The 21,481-nt window shown below is 41.9% G+C and overlaps 2 protein-coding genes across 3 annotated transcripts in view; both read left to right on the forward strand.

Annotated features, from left to right (window-relative positions):
- rxfp2a (relaxin family peptide receptor 2a) overlaps positions 1-15,268 on the forward strand; it is a 57,909-nt gene extending 42,641 nt beyond the window's left edge. Inside the window, exons 12-20 of one of the 2 annotated variants that reach the window (XM_037979084.1) lie at positions 216-290; positions 2,092-2,163; positions 3,050-3,121; positions 3,239-3,468; positions 6,890-7,029; positions 8,238-8,333; positions 10,343-10,511; positions 12,096-12,314; positions 12,411-15,268. In XM_037979084.1, coding sequence (XP_037835012.1) covers positions 216-290; positions 2,092-2,163; positions 3,050-3,121; positions 3,239-3,468; positions 6,890-7,029; positions 8,238-8,333; positions 10,343-10,511; positions 12,096-12,314; positions 12,411-12,676 — 1,339 coding nt within the window. In that variant the 3' untranslated portion in view covers positions 12,677-15,268. Of the gene's footprint in view, positions 1-215; positions 291-2,091; positions 2,164-3,049; positions 3,122-3,238; positions 3,469-6,883; positions 7,030-8,237; positions 8,334-10,342; positions 10,512-12,095; positions 12,315-12,410 lie in introns of both variants that reach the window. The other variant, XM_017418187.3, reaches the window with a different exon arrangement.
- Positions 15,269-15,522: 254 nt separating this feature from the next.
- The window catches only part of fryb (furry homolog b (Drosophila)), a 53,076-nt gene continuing 47,117 nt past the window's right edge, over positions 15,523-21,481 (forward strand). Inside the window, exon 1 of the mRNA XM_025006293.2 lies at positions 15,523-15,608. The gene's annotated coding sequence lies outside the window, so the exon portion shown is untranslated. The remainder of the gene's footprint in view (positions 15,609-21,481) is intronic.

A 21,481-nucleotide genomic window follows, 5' to 3' on the forward strand; every position in this document is an offset into this window, starting at 1 on the left:
ATGGATGGATGGAGTATCTGTCAATATCTACCAGTTTGGAAAGAACAGAAAAACTAAATGAAGCTCTGCAGCATTTAGAGTGTTGGTGGATTTCATTCAAACATGCTTGTTTTATGTCTCTTTGTGACTGATAAACTCAATTTTATGTTCATTAAATAAATCTACAAATTTACTTTTGTTTTCCTTTTTTCTTTCTTTCTTTGACATCCGTTCAGGAATCTGTCCAGCAACAGGATCAAGAAGCTGCCAAAGAACACCTTTAAGAGCCTTTCCAAAAGCCTTGTGAAGTTGTGAGTAACATCTAGTTTTTTCAGGAGGAAGAAGAAGAAAACAACACTTTTTCTATAAGGTGGTATCCTGCTGGGCTGGGACTAGTTGGCAAACCTCTTTCGTGAGGAAGTCTCCAGAACGTCTCGCGACTCTTGCTGGGTTCTCAACTTCCTCGTGCGAGTCGCAGAGGTGCGCAGGCTAGTCGCTTGAGTTTTGATCGTGACGTCCTGGGCGTCTCCAAACCCATCTCATGAGAGCTAGAGCTGAATTTAAAGCCCCGCACGGGAGCTCTTCTCCGGCAGAAAACATCAGAGTCAGATGTCCAGATCTAAAAGCCACACTGATGATAAATAATAACTGTTGAACTCGTCCAAATCTGCCTGTCTTTGTTTCAAAAGTTTACTCCGGCAGATTAAATCACAAACGTTGGGGCGGCTGCCAAGTGGGCTACAAAACGAGCCGAGGCGGACAAGATGTGGGCAACTAAATAATGTGCACGGCCACGAATACAGGTTTTACAAGACAAAAACGAGACACCACTTTTTAAAAACAAAAACCTGCTGCTCAGAACGTGGCTCGCCGGTTGTTTGGATGCAAACACGCCAAATTCGGTGAGACTTTAACAGAAAATGTTCCCGTTTCCTCGTAATTTGGAGTCGCCAGCTCGTCTCCCGACAGTTGCAGCCCGGTGAGATTCCACCTCTTACATGTGTGTGACGTCGGTAGATTAAAGCGAGGTGGATTAAGAGGAAAAAAAAAGCTACAAGGAGCTACAGGATTTAGAGAGCTTGACCTCTCTGGAAAGCAAAGAGGGTGTATTAGGTTCCCACGGTAAATTGCTGATCACATTAGAAGCTGATACCCCAAAAACGTCTTCAAACAAGATTAGTCCGCGCATGTTTAGGGCTGGAAGCTGGCAGCAGACATTGTGAGAGAGAAATTAAAATGGAGATTTACTAGTGCGTAAATGCCATCACGTGTTTACAAAGTCATCCAGCTGAACCAAAAGCATTAAAGTGTAATAGAATAACTTTAATTATATTAAACTGAACAATCGAACTTCACATCTGTCCCTTTTTAAAACTGCTCACCCATGTTTTTAATTGAAGCTGCCGTTCATGTCTCGGCTTCATGCAGCGAGTTAAAGGGATCCAAACGGTCCCGAAGCCAAATGTTTTGTTTGTTTGTTAGTGGTGGGTAAATAATTAATTATTAACAGTTGGAGATGTTTCTACAGTAAAACACAGCCTGTTGGGAGAATGGAGTTTAGCGGGAAGATCTGATGATTGCTTTCATCTGAAGTTGTCACGCAGTCCGATTTGTCTTTCGCGGTTTGTTCGGCTGCCTGAAGACTAATGATTGGACACAATTTCTGCTTTCTGCTCTGGATCTCGCCCAGCGTTTACAGGCTGATGTCCGCTGACTACGTTTCCAGTAGGTTAGGAGCTTTCTGCTTTCGTGGACGAACTTTAAGCACATATTTATGAGTGGGTTGTTTATTTTTGCCTGTTTGATCATAATCTAATCTGTTGCGTAACTCCTTTGTTGCTGAACAGTTGACAGGAGAAAGGCAGTGTTTCAGCTCAAACAGTAATCCACATCACATTCATTCTCACACAAATACAGATAAATGATGACGAGGCGAAGCTCAGCTGCTGTTTCTGTCGGGGTTTTTTTAGAGAAATGTGTTTTTCAGGTAGTAGACGATTGTTTTTGACTCAGTCGTAGGCCGATCTGCTCCTTTCATTTCATCCAAAACTGTGTTACCTTTAATCAAGAGAAGCTTGTAATGAATTTGTCACCATGTTTGTCTGTCTTCAGAAATATATCACACAATCCCCTTCTTCAGATTCAGCCGAGCCTCGTCAGCCACCTGACACGTCTCCAGTCTCTGTAAGTGAACACGCCTCACCTTTAGAGAAGATCTTCCTTCACACAAAGCCTCCTTTAGCCACTGAACCAGTGGTGTCCAGTCCCGGTCCTGGAGGGCCACTGTCCTGCAGGTTGTACTTGTTTCTCTGCTGTGACTCTCCTGGTTTGAACGAATGAGTCATTAACAGATTTCTGCAGAACTTGAAGTGCGGGGAAGCATCTAAAACATGCAGGATAGTGGTCCTCCAGGACCAGGCCTGGACACCACTGCCCTAAACCCAGAACGAGTTACATGCCAAGCTCTAAACTGAACCCGTTCCTTCCTCTAAAGGAGTAGTCTGGGGATTTTTGACATGATGTTCTGCCAAAATGAGCCGAGACATTATTATGATGAGTATGAAGAAAAGGGCAGAAGTAGGGTAAACTGAGGGCTGTTTTATTTCTTTTTCTCAAGTTTTTAAAAAAACGTTCTCAAGAATGCCATAACAGTGTGAAACATTTAGCTAATATTAAACCTCTGCACTGTGGATATCAACATTTGCTTAATGAGAGAAAACCCCAACAAACCAAACAAGCAGCAAGGTGTAATCTTAGCTAATGTCGCCTTCTTTCACACCTGTGTGACATTTTTGAGGAGGAGTTGTTTTATAAACCGGTTATTAGCCTAGCCTGGAGGAAGACTTCTGCCCTTTCCTCCACGCTCTGATGTCACGGCTGATATTATTAACTGTGTGACAGAACATCGCTTCAAAAGTCACCAGACTGTCCCTTTAAACTTAAAGTTTAATCCTAATCCTCAAGCAGTCCCTTGAAGAAGATGAATCTGAAGCAGAAATGTCCTCAGTTTGGTGGTTGGGTATAGATACCTGCGGTTTGTAGAGTGCTGACGTTTGCTCCGTTTCAACAGGTCCGTGGAGGGAATCGATATCCCAGATATTCAGATAAAGATGTTTCATCAGATGAAGAACCTCTCTCACATGTATGTACCACTTTAATGCTGTTGAACACTTTTTTTTTTTAACAGCCTATTTATGCTATTTTAATTAATTTATTTTTCCTCTAACCAGCTCTCCCTTGTTTCTTCTGCTACCGCCAGCTACTTTAAGACCTTCCAGTACTGCTCCTACGCACCTCACGTCAGGTCCTGCAAGCCCAACACGGACGGCATCTCGTCCTTCGAGGACCTTCTGGCGAACATGGTGCTGCGGGTGTCTGTCTGGGTCATGGCCTTCTTCACCTGCTTTGGCAACCTTTTGGTCATCGGCATGAGATCGCTGATTCGGGCGGAGAACAACCTGCATGCCGCCTGCATCAAAGTCCTTTGTTGTGAGCAGCCACACAAAACCATTTTCTAAACAAATAAAATATATATATGGAAAAATGCTAATATACGTTGCACTTTGCATAGAAGACGTGTGATTATTCTATAAGTTTTAAACTAAAATTGCCTTTTGCTAACAAAAGACGGAGTTGTAGCCGCTTTGGTCAAATTTTGCAAATAGCAGCTCCAAAAGTTAATTAGTTGTAGGTGTTCATCTAGTGATTACCTTCTAAGAGTTTCAGTAAAATCTGCCCACACACACACACACACACACACGAGTGAGAGCATTATTGTCTTTTGCCTTCGGCGGCGGGCAATAAAAATAAAGAGAAAAAAAGAGGAAACACATTAGCAGGAAAGTGAATGCCATTTTAGAGTCATAAAAAGGTAAACCCCTGCCTTCAAAGACCGTCAGGATCCGTCATATATCAGGCTTGAAGAACAATAAAAAGGATTCTGCCACAACATAGGAAGATCAGCTCCGTTCTCGTCTATAATTAAAAATACAGTGAAGGCCGCTGTGAGACGAGGGACGAGGTAGAGCAACACGGCTTGCGAGGTGTATATCGTCTGTCTGCACTAATCAAGCATGGAAAAGAAATAATGGAATAACGCCTAGGGACAGTCAGTCCTACTCCTCTACGCCGCTGTCCCACAGGTGCAGATTGAAAATCATTTGTGAGACAGGGAGCGGAGAGAGGAGCTGCTCGTAAACAAGTCAGTGGATCACCTTCTGTGGATTAAGGTTTTACTGTAACACTCTGCACAGGTGTACTGAATTAAGTTATGCCTTTCTAAGAAACACCTGTGAAGGCAGATTTAATGGTAGGAGTCAAGCCAGATGGTTTTTGCTGAATCTATCAGCCGTATGATTGTCAGAAATGTGTTTTTTTTTCCTGCTGCTAAAAGATGGGCAATAATGTATTTGTGTCTGGGCGTCTGTGTGTTTGTTTGTCAGCCTTATTAGCAGAAGAGTTCATGAACGAATGAACAGATTTCAAAGAAACTCTCAGGAAGGAATCACAGGATTTACATTGACTAGTGATTAACCTTTGGAGTCACCCCGATTCAAGTCGGCCGCCACCGTTAGCCAACTCCAGAAAACAGAAATATTAAGAGTTAAAATTTAGTGTGGTGGTAGCTGAGAGTCGTACACGACTCACGAGATCTTGCAACATCGTGTGGAATTTGACCAAAAAGTTTAAAACTGCATCATTTTTCTGAGAGAAGATGATCTAAGTTTAAAACTCTGGCTTGAAAGGTGCTAGATTTTCAATTTTATTCATTACTGGATCATATTTATGAAGGACTTTAAGCTCAGCGAGTTGTGGGTGAAAACACTGAAAAAAACTTATTGGTTCCAGGTTAGGGATTTATAAAAGTGACTTCAGCTTTTCACCTAACTTCTCTGTCCATTCTTTGTCTTTTAACACCGGATTAATGGTTTTATTGCTGTCATTGTCCTCTCATTCATACATTTTTCTCTTGTTAATATTAGCCACTTTGTTCGAAAACGTAATCTATAACATTTCAGGACGTCTGTCAGTTTTTAATGTGTAAAACCAGATGCAGAGGCGTGTTTAAAGCTTCCTGGACATCAGCGTTCTTCACTTATTGTTTAGATGCCTAAATTAAACCTAAAACTGTCCTCTTAATATAATCTTATTAGCATCTAAGATAGACTCATAACCTGAACCCTAGAATTGATGTTTTTCCCCCCTGAACTCAGCTTGGTCTCAACAGGTTTTGTGCATCTACCAGATCCCAAACACACACACACACCTGTCACTCCAGATTAAAAGGCATTTTTCCTGCTGACTGCATAATTTCAGGCTGTAGGGTTGAAATAAGGAATAAGCCTAAAAGCTTTCAAAGCGCCGCTCCCCGACTCCAACGTGGGGAGTTGGAACATTTCGTTTTTAGGCCAGCAGAGAGAGAGGAGCCCACTGAGGTAAACAAATCATTCGCTCCTAACAGCCCAGGGCCAAATCTGTCAGATGTAGCTGCAGTTTTTGATAGCAGAGCTCACGAGATTCATTTAGTTGTTGTGGTTTAGAGTTTTTTGTCCCCCCCCCCCCACACACGCTCTGTTTTATAGTCTGAGTGAAAACTAGAAATTCATTGACCTTTCTGTTATCATCGAAACAGAAATGATCTGGGTGAAAGGTCGAACTGTGAATCTATCTGTACTCGCTGATATCTTTAGAGCTGCTGAAATTTTAAAGTAATAGTTCAGGTCTTTTGAAACAAGGTTCTGTGGGAAGCTTATATTCCAATAAGATCATATTTGTTGTAGATGGCTCTTTAAACGACTTTAGTTTGGAAAACTAGACTTTTAATCCTGACAGTACTTATGAGCTAATGGCTAGTTCCAGCGGCACCAAAATCCAAATGGATTCCTGCCGCCTTAAAACAGATCCAGTCCCAAAACAATCACAGTGGATCATGTGAACACATCTTCACATTATGTGGTTATTTCCAAAGAATTAAAAGCTTATTTACCTATTTAGCAGCAGCTAGCTGTAGCACTTCCTGCAGGAATATCATAATATTTTGACCTCGGCCTCGCTCAGACTAGTCAGAATTAAACTCTATTTCTCCGAGTTTAGGTCCTTCAAAGCGCCATCTAGAACAGGGAAGATGTTAGGTTTCCAAAGTCCTCATATGAAAAGCTCTGAACTACCGCTTTTTGTTTCAAAACATTTGAAAATTTGATTTTCATTTTAGTTATCTTGATTATAAAAGCTGTGGCAAATGTAATATTTTAAGAAGTAATCCCAGCCCAGAGGGAGGCTGTACGTCGGAGGCCTTCAGGGTTTAACAGGAAAAATGTGTTCAGGGATCTAAATATCCTTTTCAACTGCTGGTACTTTCCTTCAGTTTGTTTCCAATTTTTTGTTCTCAGTCGTTTTTTTTTTGTTTTTTTTTCAGGTTTCATGTGCAAACTTCAATTTATAACCCTGACACTCGGCCTTTCTGTGCCTCCTACTTATCTCTTTTCTTAACTGTCTTCTTATTTCACTTGTACACATTTGTATCCTTCAGGTGTTCGGTCCTTACTTACAGAACGAGTTGATGCATTTTCCTGTTTTCATTTTTATCTTGCAGGTTTTGCGTAGAGCAGAAAACACTTAATTGCTTAAGTAATAAAAACCATCTTGGCTTGATTAGCTCTTCTATTGACTCCCTCCTCAGCCACATACCCACCTGCAAACATCATCATTCAAACCTGCATGTGGGTTTCCTGCAAGTCATTCCTCCTGGCTGCTCTCAAAGCGAGTTATAATATTCTGCTTCGTGCGTTTTAATGAGACTTCTCTTCTGTCCGGCAGGACGCACCAGCAGGTGGCAGATGGACACATTTAGTCAGCTCGTACTTGGAGCAGTTTTTCGGGGTATAAACCGTGTCTTATCGTCCAGGTGCAGACTGCCTCATGGGCGTGTACCTGTTCTTTGTTGGCGTGTACGACGTGAAGTTCCGCGGGCAGTACAATCAGAACGCCCTGATCTGGATGGAGAGCGTGGAATGTCGCACCATTGGATTTCTGGCCATGCTCTCCTCAGAGGTACTTCAACCCTTCCATTCACACAAACATATATAAAAAAAAAAAAAAATGCACACTAATGGAGACACTAAACTGCAGGTCTAAGACCTATGGTATCATCCTTAAACACTTGAAATGAACTTTTTATTTTCTGATTACTTAAAGTGACATTATTAGAAATGCCAGCAGTTTGTTAGGTACACAAATAGTTTATCAGCAACTCAATCCATTTAGACATCTAGACGTGGTGAAGACGACTTGCTGAAGTGCAAACCTGAGCATCAGAATGGCGAAGAAAGGAGGTTTAAGTCACTTTAAATGTGGCATGGATGTTGGTAACAGACAGGCTGGTCTGAATATTTCAGAAACTGCTCATCTGCTGTTTTTTTTTTTTTTTTACACACAACCATCTCTAGGGTTTACAGAGAACGGTCCAAGAATGAGAAAATATCCAGTGAGCAGCAGTTGTTTGGACAAAAAAAAGAAGCCTTTGTGATATCAGAAGTCAGAGGAGAATGGGCAGACTGGTTCGAGGAGACAGGAAGGCAACTGTAGCTCTAATAACCACTTGTTCCAACTGAGTTCTGCAGAGAACGATCCCTGAATGTGAAGACTGCTGACGAATCGGCAGCAACTGTGGGACGCCATCATGTCAGTGTGGACCAAAATGTCTGAGGAGTGTTTCAAACACCTTATTGAATCCATGCCTAAGGATTAAAGCAGTTCGGATGGCAAAAGGGTCTCCAACCTGGTATTTGTAGGATTCACCTAATAAAGTAACAAAAAAAAAAGCACTCAGCTGGAGTGGTGGAAATAAAATGAAACGGCACGAGTTGAAAGGTCATGTATCGTAATGATTGTAGTATCAGACTGAATTATTAATGGAGTTGGCAGTACAGTGTGGCACCCACTCCGGCTTTCATGCAAGTAGTGATTTGGAGCAGAACAGAGTCATAGCCGCTGGATCCTCTCCTGTGATGAGTCGACCTCAGGGAACCTGGCTGCTCATGGGAAATCCTCGACGTGATGCAAGCGATCCCTGTGCTGCGTGTGGGGTCCTCCAGCCACCGCCCGGTAACACTATCACTCCACTCATGATGCCATCAGACCATCCCTCCTGGGCGCTTCATTCTTTTTTGTTTGTTTTTTTGTCAGCGAGTGTTGGTAAAACTGCCTTTGGAAAGGTTGCGTTTAATATTCTTATATTCACGGTGAGCGTTTTGCCCCAGGTGTCTGTGCTCCTCCTGACGTACCTGACTCTGGAGAAGTTCCTGGTCATCGTCTTCCCCTTCAGCAACCTGCGTCCAGGCAAGCTTCAGACGGGGGTGAGCTGTCTCGTCCATCTGATCAGAGCATGAAAGTCTGTCTTTTGTACGCAGGTTGTTTTGCTTTTATCAACAACCGTTCGTCCTCTCTCCACCTCAGACTTGGCATCAAAATGTGGCCACTTCTGTGTCCCTGATGAGTCTCGGCACATGAAGACGTAACTTACGGTGGCTCTGTCAAAACAAGAAATTAATCCTAGTATTTGTTCTTGTAAACATCTGTCTATTTTCCTTAGGATATGTGTGTTTCAGCTGCACCTGTCCATAAAACTTAGTCTGCTTCGCTTAGAGGCACCTTAGAGCAGGTGGCGGTGGACAGAGACAAGAATCTGTTGTAAAGTCAGACAGTTTCCTGCCGCTTTCAGTCCACACAGAAAGAATCAGATTATGGTTTCCTGTTTAAACAAATCCCAGTCAAACAGGATCCGCCCCAGCCTTATTTGTTGCACAGATGTTTTAACGACGACAGGGGAGGCTGTTAATTATCTGGCCAATCTGCGGTCGATCTGTGTGTGCTTCGGTTTCTGTTTTACTTAAAGTCAATCAGAATCAGATCAGAAAAATGCCGCTCTCGAACAAATATATATATTTGAAAGCTGTGATGCCCAGAGGGAGGAAAAACACAAGAACATCCTTCATTATTAACGAGACTGATTGTCAGGACTTCATGTCTCTCCAGATGTTAGTCCAAGAGCACATCTGCTCAGCTGACTGTTCTTTATGCCGTAGTTTTTATTTTTGAGTAGAACAAAGAATCATTTGTGTGTAGATGTGCGTCCAATGATTACTTTCGAAACTTTCATTACAATCCGTTCAGCGGTTCTTCAGATATTTTGCTAACACACATTGGTAAAACATCCAAAATGAACTGTTTTAAATACGATGTTGAGCTAAAATCTAAACCATCGGATGTTAAATCAGCCGAAATTATCATCAGATGACTTTTTTTCCCCTCATGTTCTGTGGCTGAAACGTTGAGCAAATCTTGCATTATCGCATTAAGTCCGATGAGTTCAGGACCCAGATTTACCCAGCATGCAGTGCGTGGCCGTCACCGAGGATCTTCCCGCAGAAGCCGAGGCTCGTGCCAAGAGAGCCTTTATGTCTACGAGGGCTAATTGTGACCGCGGGAAAAAGCTCTCCATCATTAGAAAACGATTAGTTCGAAGAATGACTGCTGCTCACTGTTTTTTAAGATGCCGAAAGCCGAGTTTTCAGCCCACCTTGGTTGGGGGGTGGGTGGGTGGAGGGGTGCTGCCAGTAATCCTAAAATAGCTCTGTGTGACTTTTGAATTTCACCCGTTTTAGATCATATCAGCAGAGCGGACGGATCCAAGAAGAGTAAGAGAAGAACTTTCAAATCTGCCGAGCCGCAGGGCAGAGAGGGTTTCTAATGCTGGCTTTATTCATTTTTTTTATTGTAAAATTGAAAACACACCATGATGTGGCTATTTTTGATCGCATATAATTAAGTTTTGGAAGCAAAAAAAAATCACTTCAGCTGACTTTTTTTTTTTTTTAATTTGTGTTAAACGAGTCCAGGATTCCCCGCTGCTGCCTTACGTGGCAAAGCTAAAAACAAAGGTATTTTATAATCGTGCGATGGGGATGACTCTCAGCTACCACCACACCACATTTCAGCTTATTATCTGTAAAAGTGACTGAGTTAGAGCCATCTTTGTGTGTCGATTAGCTGTGGGGCCATCTTGACGTAGGTCCAGGGGTTGCTTTCTGAGGGTTTCAGTAAAATCCATCCAAGTAGTTCATGATGCATCTTTTAGTCAAATCCAACATGTCATTTGAAGCAGATTTTTGTGAAATGCTCTGCCACCAGCTGTTTATTATTATTTCTCCTGACACAGATGGAGCCTGAAATGTTATTTGTCTGAAGTAACCCTCGTAGCTTCGGCTTCCGTTCATTAAATGTCAGCGAGAACGCGGATCTCCGTCGAGTCACAGGCGTTCGTGATCATTCGAAGAGCTCTGAAGTTTTGTCGTTGTGGTGCAAGGTGATGCTGGCTTCCCTGTGGCTGCTGGGTTTCATCATCGCCGCCGTGCCGCTCATGAACGAGGACGTCTTTGGGAACTACTACGGGCGGAACGGGGTCTGCTTCCCCCTGCACTCCGACAGGGGAGAAAAACCCACTGCCAAAGGCTACTCCACGGGAATCTTTCTGGGTAAATTGAAGAAAATTATTATTTTTTTTTTTTTTTCCTCTTCACATCAATTTGCAGTAAATGAAACAGCTTTATGCTGTTCTCAGAAGGGCAGAATTGTGTTTCACTTATCAGTTAGAGTAATAAAATGTTCAGTCTTGTAGGATTTCTAAGTAATATGTTAGTGAGTGTCGTTCTTATCGCTCTTTCTTGTGTGAGGACAAACTAAAAGAGTTTTTTTTTTCACTCAGTAAACTCGGGGGATCTTTCAACACTACATGATTAACCTGAGGTCTTGTTACTCCGTTGTCTCCGAGCTGCGGTGTAAAACATACGCTGAGCGATGCCGACGTTCTGTCTTTAGGGGTGCCAGTGTTTCTGTAATCAGGGCTTCTAACAGCCTGAATTATTTGATTTCGTGGTGCAGTTCGTGCTTTGACTTTTTCTACTGAATTAAATAAAAGGCTGGGAAGGTAAATATTCAAGGAAGTTGTGCTATGTTGTCTGGGTTATGCTCACATCCAGCGGCATGGGAAGTAAACGGGTGTTCTTTCGTGGAGTGCATATCACCCGCTGTCAGAGTTTTAGATTCGGACCACATCGTGTTGAGAAGTGAAGGAGGAGCTGTTTTAGGAAAAGTTTCAAAATAATGCAACATTGCGAGATGTCCTGGAGGACTCTCAGCTACTACCACACTAAAAGTTTCATTAAAGTCTGTTCAGTGGTTCATGAAATAGTTTGCAAACAGACACACAGGCACCGGCGAAAACAGGACTGTTCGCCGACAATAAAAACCCTCACATATGAGTTTTTCTTTATAATTAAAGAGTAAATTTGGCGTCTAATGCCTCTGCGAAAGGAACACCAAAAATAAAAGCAGCCACATAATCAGTTTTAAAGATCATCCTCGCTGAATTCAGTGATTTGAGCTGGAATTTTCAAACAAAACCGGATTTATTTTAACCAGTCTGCGTTTTGGCAGCCAGAACTGTCTCCCACATTTTTCTTACATTTCACAGAACAGATGTTAGGTCCTTTTTAGGTTGAGGTTTCAAATCAAAGAAGTTAATAATATATATTTACATAAAAGCATCACTGTTCAATAATAAACCTGATATTAATATGAAGCATACACACCTTTGTTAGAAACTTTGCCTCCTTTTAAAAGTAAAAGAATTGTTTGATTATTTAATTCAGATTATTTAGTTGTTTGAAGCCAACAACCAGGACTACATCATGTCACAAAGTATACAAAAATCACAAAAGACATTTAATTTATCATAAATAATTATTGCACTTTGTATCTTTTATACTTTTAAATCCCTGTACGTTAATGATCGCAGCCTCTGATTTATCTTGCAGTTCTCAGCAGCATTAATTATCTTCTTATTTGTCTCCTGGCATTATTAAAGATGCTGTTTTGGCACAAGCTGTTCCACCATTTTAAACACTCCCCAGGAATAATGATCTCCAGGCAGAACAGCCCTTTTTTTTCTGCAGAGCCATTACTTTCCCTTCTTCATTGCTTTGCCAAAATGAAACGTAAGCGTCTGAGCACAGGTGTTAAGAGCATGTCCATTCATTTTTTATTTAATTTTTTTTCAGGTCTAAACCTGGTGGCGTTCCTGGTGATCGTCTTCTCCTACTCCAGCATGTTCTACTCCATCTACAAAACTGGAATCAACGCCACAGACGTGAGGAGCAGGCTGCACAGAGACGTGGCCGTGGCCAACAGGTTTTTCTTCATCGTGTTCTCCGACGCCCTCTGCTGGATCCCCATATTCCTAGTAAAGGTTCTCTCCCTTCTGGAGGTGGAAATACCTGGTAAGGAATAAAACGGGTCATTTTAGAACCCCACGAGTCGTCTCTTTGTCTCACGAACAGCGTTATTCCCGTTGTTTTTAAACCTGTCTCCCTCAGGCACGATCTCCAGCTGGGTGGTCATTTTCGTCCTTCCGATCAACAGCGCCCTGAACCCCATCCTGTACACGCTGACCACCAGCTTCTTCAGAGAGCAGGTGGAGGTTTTACTCTGCCGCTGGCAGAGGAGACACATCCTGAAGAAAGACCGCAAAAGCCTCACCTCCTCCACAATCCTGGCGGACATGCCTCGGATGCCTTACTGCCAGGCGCCAGCCTACCTCCAGCGGTTGTCTCTGATTGATGCAGACCCTCGATACGCCTGAGAGAGCACTCGGAACTGTGCCATTTAGTAAATTACGGGTCATACGCTTTTCTTTTTTTTTTTAAACTGACTTTTTTTTAAGCTCCCACATGACAGCAGCACTGTTCGACAGACTTCTCTAATCACTGTGCTGTTTAAATCCTGCTCTGGTATTTGTTCAATGTGGTGTTTTTTGTTTTTTTATTAACTCTCACTCAGGCAGCACCTTGGGCTTTTACCATCTTTTCGTGTTCGACCCAAAGCCTCCTTCACTTGGACGAGAGGAGCCGGGGGGGTGGAGCCTTCAGTGTTGCAGCTTGCCGACGACTTTGTGCTTCATTTCAGCTGCAGCTGCTTACGTTTCCAAGCAGATCTGTCAAACCTTTTGATATTACAATACCAATGCTTACTCAAAACTTCAACAAAATAAGTGCTTCTAATGCTGTTTTAAGAATCCGTATGGTACTGTTGCATAGAGGCTGCTCAGATGTCTTATTTGTAATCTGTTTTGGGTTTTCCGGTCAGCTCCGATTGAGTGAATTCACACCTAGCACCAAACGAGTTTTGCAGATTTACCCGCTCTGTATGTATGTACACACAGCCACAGTGAGCTGCAAGATCAGTGGGACAGCTCGACTGCTAATGTTTCTAAAGTTAAAACACCCTCAGACCTGTATTATTATTTTAACACGGTTCAGAGCCATTTGAGTTGCTTCTTGGTCGAGTTATGTCTTAATAAGCTTCTTTACCTGAGTCTGTGTCAGCGAAAATGGATGATTTTAACCCCCTAAAAGTCCACAAAGCGCTCCGTTTAATTAGGTGAATGTAATGTGACGAGCTGCTCATGCCGTCCTGTGACTGACGCAGCGCAGTATACCATAAAGTGACCACAGCGGGTCCAAAACCAATCAGAACAAAGATTAAACCAAAGAGAAACTCACCGTTACGTTGTCCTGTAATCTGCTGTTAATAATAAAATACAGATAAAACCAACATTTGAGTTATAATAATGCATAACATAAAGAAAGGTGCAAGCCTCCAGTAAGTATTTTAAAAAAGCCAGAATCTAATTTATTCTTTTTTTAAGCAACTAAATTAAATAAATTGATGAAACTGACATGGTTTAAGGTTTATAATTAATGTGTGTTTCCTCCCACAGCATGTTGGGTGAATTGGTAACTAAATTGTCCCTAGGTGTGAGTGAGAGGGTAAATGGTTGTTTGTCTCCATGTGTCCCTGTGATGGACATGGACCTGTTCAGGTGTCCCCCGCCTCTTGCCCAATGACTACTGGAGACGGACACCAGCTGCTCTGTGTCTCTGTAAAGAAAAGGGATGGATGTAAAACACAATCCCTGACGCTCCGTCTCTGGGCTGCCTTTCTGTTTTCGTCGTCTTGTCTTGTAATTTCTCTTTTTCTCCGTCCGTTCACGTCGGACTTTTCCCGATCAGATTCCTGCGCACGGAAGTAGAAATGAAGCTGTGAAGCTCCGTCACGGCTTCATCAGTGTCGCTGTGTCGTCTTGAAACATGACTTCTGTGTGTCCCTTCTCACGGTTCTCTGGTTATTTCCCCGTATGTGGCATGTTGTCCTGTCGTCAGTGTAACCCGAGGTATTTTTACCTGTTTTTACAGGCCAACCGCATGTGCAGCAAACGCTCTAACTTGTTTTAAGCTGAGCAGCATTTCCATCCAATCACATCATTCTTTATTTTTTGACATTGTTTTTTTTTTTTAAAGATTTGCTGGATTGAAGCATTTTTTGAAAACAGTGTTTTTACAGTAGTAATTCACAGATGATGTCCTGACTGCCTGTTTCAGACTGTTTTAACGCTCCCATTTCATTAATTTAAACTGTTTTATATCGGCGCATAAAAGCCTGGATGGTAACAGCTGCACTGAATCAGTGACAATCTTTAGAAATAATAACTTGTAGCAGAGAAGGAATAAAATAGGAAAAGAAAAGCTTAGAAGATGAATAAAGAGGGTGGTTCATTCCTGTAAATAAATTATATATGCTTCTGTTGTAGAATCCACCCTGATTAAATAAGGAAAGCTGCTTCCTATCATGCTGTGTAAATGCATATTTATATTTTTATTATCCATAAAATTGGCTGTTTTTGTGTATGTTATGTACAGTATGTTCTGTGGTTTTTAAATCAGATTGTTGGATTTTGTTTGTTTGCCCTACATTTTGAATTAAATAAAAAAAAAAAACTTAAACATTTTGATATTTAAGGTTACATATAACTTAAAACAGGCGGGACTGTATTTAGTAAATTAACAGCAAAACACCACAAATTTATCATATAAAAACAAGGGGAAAAAAGGAGCAATTTTACTAAACTAATTATTTGACTTATTTTAGCTTTAACTCACTTTCAGCTTCTGAAATTTTCAGCAGTCATTCTGGACTCATTCATATCGCAGAAAACATTTTCTGAAGAAGTGATAAATCTGTATTTATTGTTTTGAGTCCAGATTCATTATCAGCATCCAGACCTGGTATTGTCAGGTAACCTTTTTATTCATGAAAATGTACATTTCTTTTTTTTCTTCTCTAGTCCTGCACAAAGCATTATCTCTTGTCTAATAAAAAAAGGTGTAATAAACGATCCCATCACCTTTTTTTTTTCATCCCTCGATTCAGCTGCACCTGCGGCTCTCAGCATCCTTCCCCAGCAGGTGTCCTGCCCTTGGACCGAGCTGCGCCCCCTAGTGACACGCTGATGGCGGCCAATCGGGATCCCGACTCGCCTCCGTTTCCAGCTCCTCGCCGCCTGATTGGTTGCTATGGGCGGGACCTTGACGACCCGACCCGAGCCGTGGCGCTGTCAGCCGGGGCGACACGACTCCTGGAGGAGGCGGATTGATGAAAACAAGCCACCCGGCCGTATAAACAAAGAACCGGGTCCTGGAAATGGTCCTGTAGACTCCGGGTTCGACGCAGAGAAGGTACAGTTCGGTTTAATGATGAATTAGCGTCACGTCTGCTGGTGTTTTATTTATTATTACTCTATTTGGACCGAGTAATGGGGGCGCTTGTATTCGCTGTTTTAGCCTCCTAGTTAAATACAGGCTTTGTGCTCAGTATATAGTATATATATTTTAAAAAAAAGAGAAAATGTGCCTGGTTAATATCCATACTTTCTTTGTTTCCTTGGCAGCCCCTAACAAAGCGAACAATGCCCCGCTGCTTGTAGTACAAGGTTAGCTAACAACAGAGTCACCATTCATTTTAAACGATGGCGGCGGACGGTAACAAGCTAATCTGTTAGCCGCTTAACTACCAACAGGAGACATGTTGGGCTCACGGATCTACGACATCACCACTGGTTTGTAGCACAACGTTGAGACGAAAGATGGAGTCTCAGGGCTCAACTTCCTGCTGGATGCTTGTGTGTGTGTGTGTGTGTATGTGTGTGTGAGACTGATGTGATTACTGTGAAGCCCTCCACGGTTATGAATTGCAAAATTTAAACTGGTCATGGCTCAGTGGTGTGCAACATCCAGTTTGTCCTGCAGCTGCCACAAGACCCGGTGTGTGAGCATGTATTGTCCACACACACACACCTTCATCCAGACAAGACTCAGTAGCTCTGTTGTGGACTCCATCATTTCTCCAGATTACGCCAGGAGTAGCAGGACTTTATTGGGATTTCTGCAAGACAAATTAGGGAAACACCTCTTTTCTTTTTGCAATGTATTTCTCCCCAATTTGGTCTTTCCGTACCAAAAGGCAGAGGATGAGGATGATGATGATGATGTGTGTGTGTGACTAAAATATCACACGAACCACTGTCCAGATTTGAGTGAAATTCGCAGAACATAATCACTGGATGTATATCTACAACCGGTAAACAATCTGAGTCAGCTCAATTTAAAATGGCCGCTACAGCCAACTGAACTTACAAACACAAACAAATGACTATATATATTAGTCACTTTTACACATATAATTGTAAAATTCGGTGTGATTGCGTGACATCTTAGCCTAAAACTTTGGCATTAACAGTTGGCCTCTGTTAGCAAAATATCTCATTAAACCACTCGACAGAATCAAATGAAAAGCTCAGGAAATAATCATTATATGTACATCTATAACTCATTAACTTTTGGATTCACCTTAATACAGCAAGTTGACATTAGCCAACGCAAAAGTACGTCTTAAATTAAGTCAGATTTAAAACCACTGAGCTAAAAGCTGTGGATGGTAGTAACTGAGGGTCCTAGTCAGCGCAGGTCACCCATAAGGTCGTCAACAAAGTTTGACCAAAGCGGCTAAAACTTCATCCCTTCTCACCACAAGATAATCTTAGTCTAAAACCCTGACCCAAAGGGCGGTGGGCGATATGCATTCCTTCATGAAAAGCTGGACCTTTGATTATTTATGTTTTGGGTCCGTTTTGTCTCGTTCCTGCGAGCCTCCTTGCTCTTCATGACTCCGTCTCTCTCCCTTTAAATAAAAGCTCCTATCTGCGTTGAATATATTCTTTATAAAGTTGCTTCAACATAAGATAAAATAATTTAAGTGGGAGTATTACTAAGAATTTTATAAAAGCTTATTTCTGTTTGATTGGACATCGTTTGCTGAGTTAAGATTTAATAAGTTTACAGTTTCTACTGGTTTAAATGTAATGAGCACATTGATTAAAACCTTTTTATAACATAGTATAATGAAGTTACTTGGTTAAAGGATTTTTCTACAATGGTATAATGTCAAAAGAGCTACAACAACATAAAACCCCCACAGATTTTACTATCACCACCCATACAGTTCATAATGTCTTGTGTTTAGAAGCTCACAGCATTTTTTTAAGCCGTATAATCCTTTAAATGAGCGTTTCAAAGATTCTTGGCATTCCAGAGTTGAGAGTTGCTTTAGTGTTCCTTTTTGGTTAGTTTTCCCAACCGTGCTTGTCCTTCTTGATCCCTAAAAGCTGTTTCATTCTTTTGAGTCCAGATCAAGTGAGCTGCCTAACTAATATAAGTTTAAGTTTTTGATGTTTTTTTCTCACCCCTTCAGCACAAAACTCAAATCAGGAATAATAAGAAACCTGCTCTGGATGAGTTAAGAAGTCGGTGTCTTGGTGTCAGATCGCTTCGTACGCTGTGACCTGGGTGACAGAGACTTCAAGCTTACTTATTACAATATGTTTGCAAGAAATTTGTTTTGTGTAGGTTCAGTCGTTTGAAAGGTGAGGTGAAAGGAAGTCACCTGTCTTTTGTTATCCTACTTATCCGGTGAGACGCAGACTTGACGTCCATAAATTTGTCTTCGGTTGCCCGAATTTAGTTTTTAATGACTGCTTACGGCCGGCTGACAGCAAACAAAGGAAAACCAACGCCGCCTCGTAAATTCCTCCGTCTGCGAACACGTCTGTGAACAGTTAGCTCCGTGTAAAGCTGGTGCTGAGCTCCATTTAAAACAAATCGGACCTCCTCTCTTACGGCTGCGGGGGAACCTCCATCAGCTGTGGAGCCCTCCGCCTCTCCTCGCTGTTATTGTTTCCATAGATACCTCCTCACTCCCACACACTTACATAACCTGCTGGTTTTTGCCGGATACACGCAAGCACGCACACGCACACCCCGTCTTGTAGCCACCATCATCACCCGCCCACACGCATTCCTTCCCATCACTTTTGCGACTTTGCCCGAGGTGGCCACGGCTGAGGAGTTCACTCTCCAAATGAAACGTCTTTGAGCCGAGTTCAGGCACAAATACTTCAGAGTTCTGATTAAAGACTTTGCTAACTTTTTAGGGAATGTTCTTTTATTTATTCCTTTATGATTTGATCTAACTATTAGGCTGTTTGGTGACGCATTATTCAACTTATTAGAGGCCAACGAGAGAGTTTTACATAACAAACATTTATGTATATAAAGGAGAAGAGACGAGCGTATTTGTATTGTACATGTTTGTAAGTGTGAATGCGTAGGAGGGATGATTTTACACGTATTTATCTTGCTTTTTTCTTAAGAATTCACTCTAAAAACACTCTGATTTGGCTTGTTCAGGTTTGAATTTCGGGTTTATCAGTTAGTGCTTTTTTTATTACAACTGGAGAATTAAACAGAAACAAGTAAATAACTTCTGAAGTCTGAAATGTCATTTGTTTCATGCCTTTAATGGGCTGAAGGGGGCACCATCGGAGAGCCAGTAACAGGTTAGATAATGAGGGGAAATGAGAAGCCTCACAAGAAAAAAACCTAAGAGACTTTTAGATCAGTTCAGCCCGTCACGTTTACACATCCTGAAACTATTTATTTATGTTGTTAAAGGGTGCGTTTTTTCATTCTGCTGGACATAATTAGTGTAATGCGGGGAAAACAAACAGTTGACGTGTATGTAATAAATCGTCTGACGTAATAGGATCACACAAATGTGTGTACACTGGCCTAAAATCAGTGTCAGCTTCACCTAAATGCAGTTTTGCGATGCTTTTGTTTCATTTTTCTGCACGTTTCCACTGCAATTATGCCATTGTCTCTTTGTTTTCAGTAATATATGATTAAAGGAGTTGGTTATTTGTTCTTGACATGGGATTTGACCCACAAAGCCAAGAAATATGTGTATTTTATTAGTGTTTGACATTTGCTCAAGTGCGAGCGTGTGCTCCTGGAAAGCCAACCCAAATCGTTTCTCACAAACGCCCTTCAGGAGAGGCACCGCTGTCATTACTTTTGTCTTTCGTCCCAGCGAACCCTTCAGCTGGAGTCTTGCTTCAGTCTTTAAGCCCAAAGTAAACGTGTTTTTATCCCCTCCACCCTCCCGTTCGACCGGGGTTGCTCAGCATCCAAGGGCCGGTCTGGGCAACAGTTCATGTGACGACATTTCTGAGTGACTGGAGAAAGAAAGTGTTTTCCTCTGAAACAAGAGTCTCTGTGGGCACAGCTGAAATTGTCGAGGGGGGGGGGGTTGATAAAGAGAAGGTGGTTTTATGTCAGCACTAAAGATAAAAGAAGAGCTGGCACTTCTATTTTTAATCCAAGGCTTAATAGCTTTCACTAATAAAACTAAATGTTTGTGTTTTTTGATCCACGAACACATCCGTGAGGTAAAAAGAGCAGGAACGAAAATCATTACTTTTAATCAGAGTAACGACGCACCAATAAGTGACCGTGGCACATTCCTCGTGGCTTCCTTAGGCTGAGGAGCCATATCTGTGAGGGAGAGGAAATAGATTTATATTTTAAACTGGATGTGAGACGGGACGGCACCACTTTGTCTCTCCTCTTTTAGCTCGGGCTCCATATCTCCTCCTGCTGGGTCACAATGCTGACTTCTCGGTTGTTAAAGTAAGACCAAAACCATCAGACGCTGATGGGATTAAGGGAAACGTTACAAGGAAAACAGAAAGATGTAAATTTTAAGAGTTGTTGTAACAGGGACTAGACCATTGTTCGGGCTTTGTTGTATTTCAGGCTAAAAACAGGCTGTCACCCTGTGGGTTTGTCTGTTTGGGTGTGTTGGGTTGTCCCAGTCAACCAAAATTTAGCTGCACGGTGGGTAAAAGATAACGCTTAGCTCGTAATTTATGAACGTTTTGGCTCATTTATGTGCAGCATCTGCTTTTTTTCCTCATAAAGTCGAACTTTAATTCTGACTGGACTGATGGGCAGAACCCCCATTTTGAAAGATCCAAACTATCCGTTTACGGTCTGTCGTTTTCAGCAGTTCAGCTTCGGCTCTTTCGTCCAACCCTCCCAACAGGGAGACTAGTTTACGCCACGGGGTGAGAACCGGCTCGAGGGAGTTACAGTCAGGTTAAATGTCTGAGCACGTGAACGGCTGCGGGGTTGGTCCGTGCCCTGCAAGTCAAAACACAACCAGCCAGTCAGGTCAAGCAAACAACAGGGCAACAAACCGGAGGAGCTCGTCAGAGAACCAGAGAGGTGTCCTTGTTTCTCCCCATTATCTGCTTCTGCAACAGGACCACTCAGAATATTTTGAATATTATGTTCAGACCAAAAAAAAACAGTTTATGTTGATGTCAAAACTACCACCCTAACCCTAGTATCATCCTTCCTAGGTATTCCCATTGAGGATTAGGTAATTAGTTGTTTTGGTTTTACAAAAGTATTATGTGAGAGTGAGTGCCTTAATACCTTGTGGTATTGTGGTATTATACTCTAATAAAGGAAGGCACTCCTCTCCAACTGTCTCTGGCACTCTGCCATCACCTTTAACTCCTTCCTTAGCAGTTGCTTTATAAAAGCACGTCTAAATGTTGCACTTCTAAATTATATTTTTCAGTAAAAAGGAGGGTTTTTTTTTGTGTGTGTGTGTCAAAAGTTCTTATTTCTGTTTTTGTTTGATGTGATGAATTCTTCATGCGTCTTGTCTGAGTGAATCTGCACTAAAGTGAAAGTGAAATTGCTGCAAACACGTTGGAAGACTGTCATATGTTTATTCAAGTTTGTTGAAATATTAGGACTATTGTAAACAGTTTTCAAACCACTTGCATAAAGTAGGGAACAAAACTTTCTTTTTAATTTTTTTTCCTGATTGTGTAACGACGCCTGCTGAAGCCTTCCAGCCGGATGCTTCAGATCTTTAGATCTGGATGTTCAGAGTTAGTCAAACATGTCAGGTCAAGGCTTAAGTTACACTACCTGCAAAACAACCTGGTTTTACACGGGTGAATTTGATATGTTCGGCATGTTGCAGGTGTTGCACTGAGTGGGTGAGAGTTCACTGTCTCAATGACACAAAGGTGATCACCAGAGGGTGTTACGGACGTTCAGATTGTTCAGATTTCAACACCTTCAGCATCTATTAGTTCAGAAACTAGGTTTGTAAGTGAAGGATGATTACATCCAAA

The sequence above is a fragment of the Kryptolebias marmoratus genome, linkage group LG13 (genome assembly GCF_001649575.2).
Source record: "Kryptolebias marmoratus isolate JLee-2015 linkage group LG13, ASM164957v2, whole genome shotgun sequence".
Lineage (NCBI taxonomy): Eukaryota > Metazoa > Chordata > Actinopteri > Cyprinodontiformes > Rivulidae > Kryptolebias > Kryptolebias marmoratus.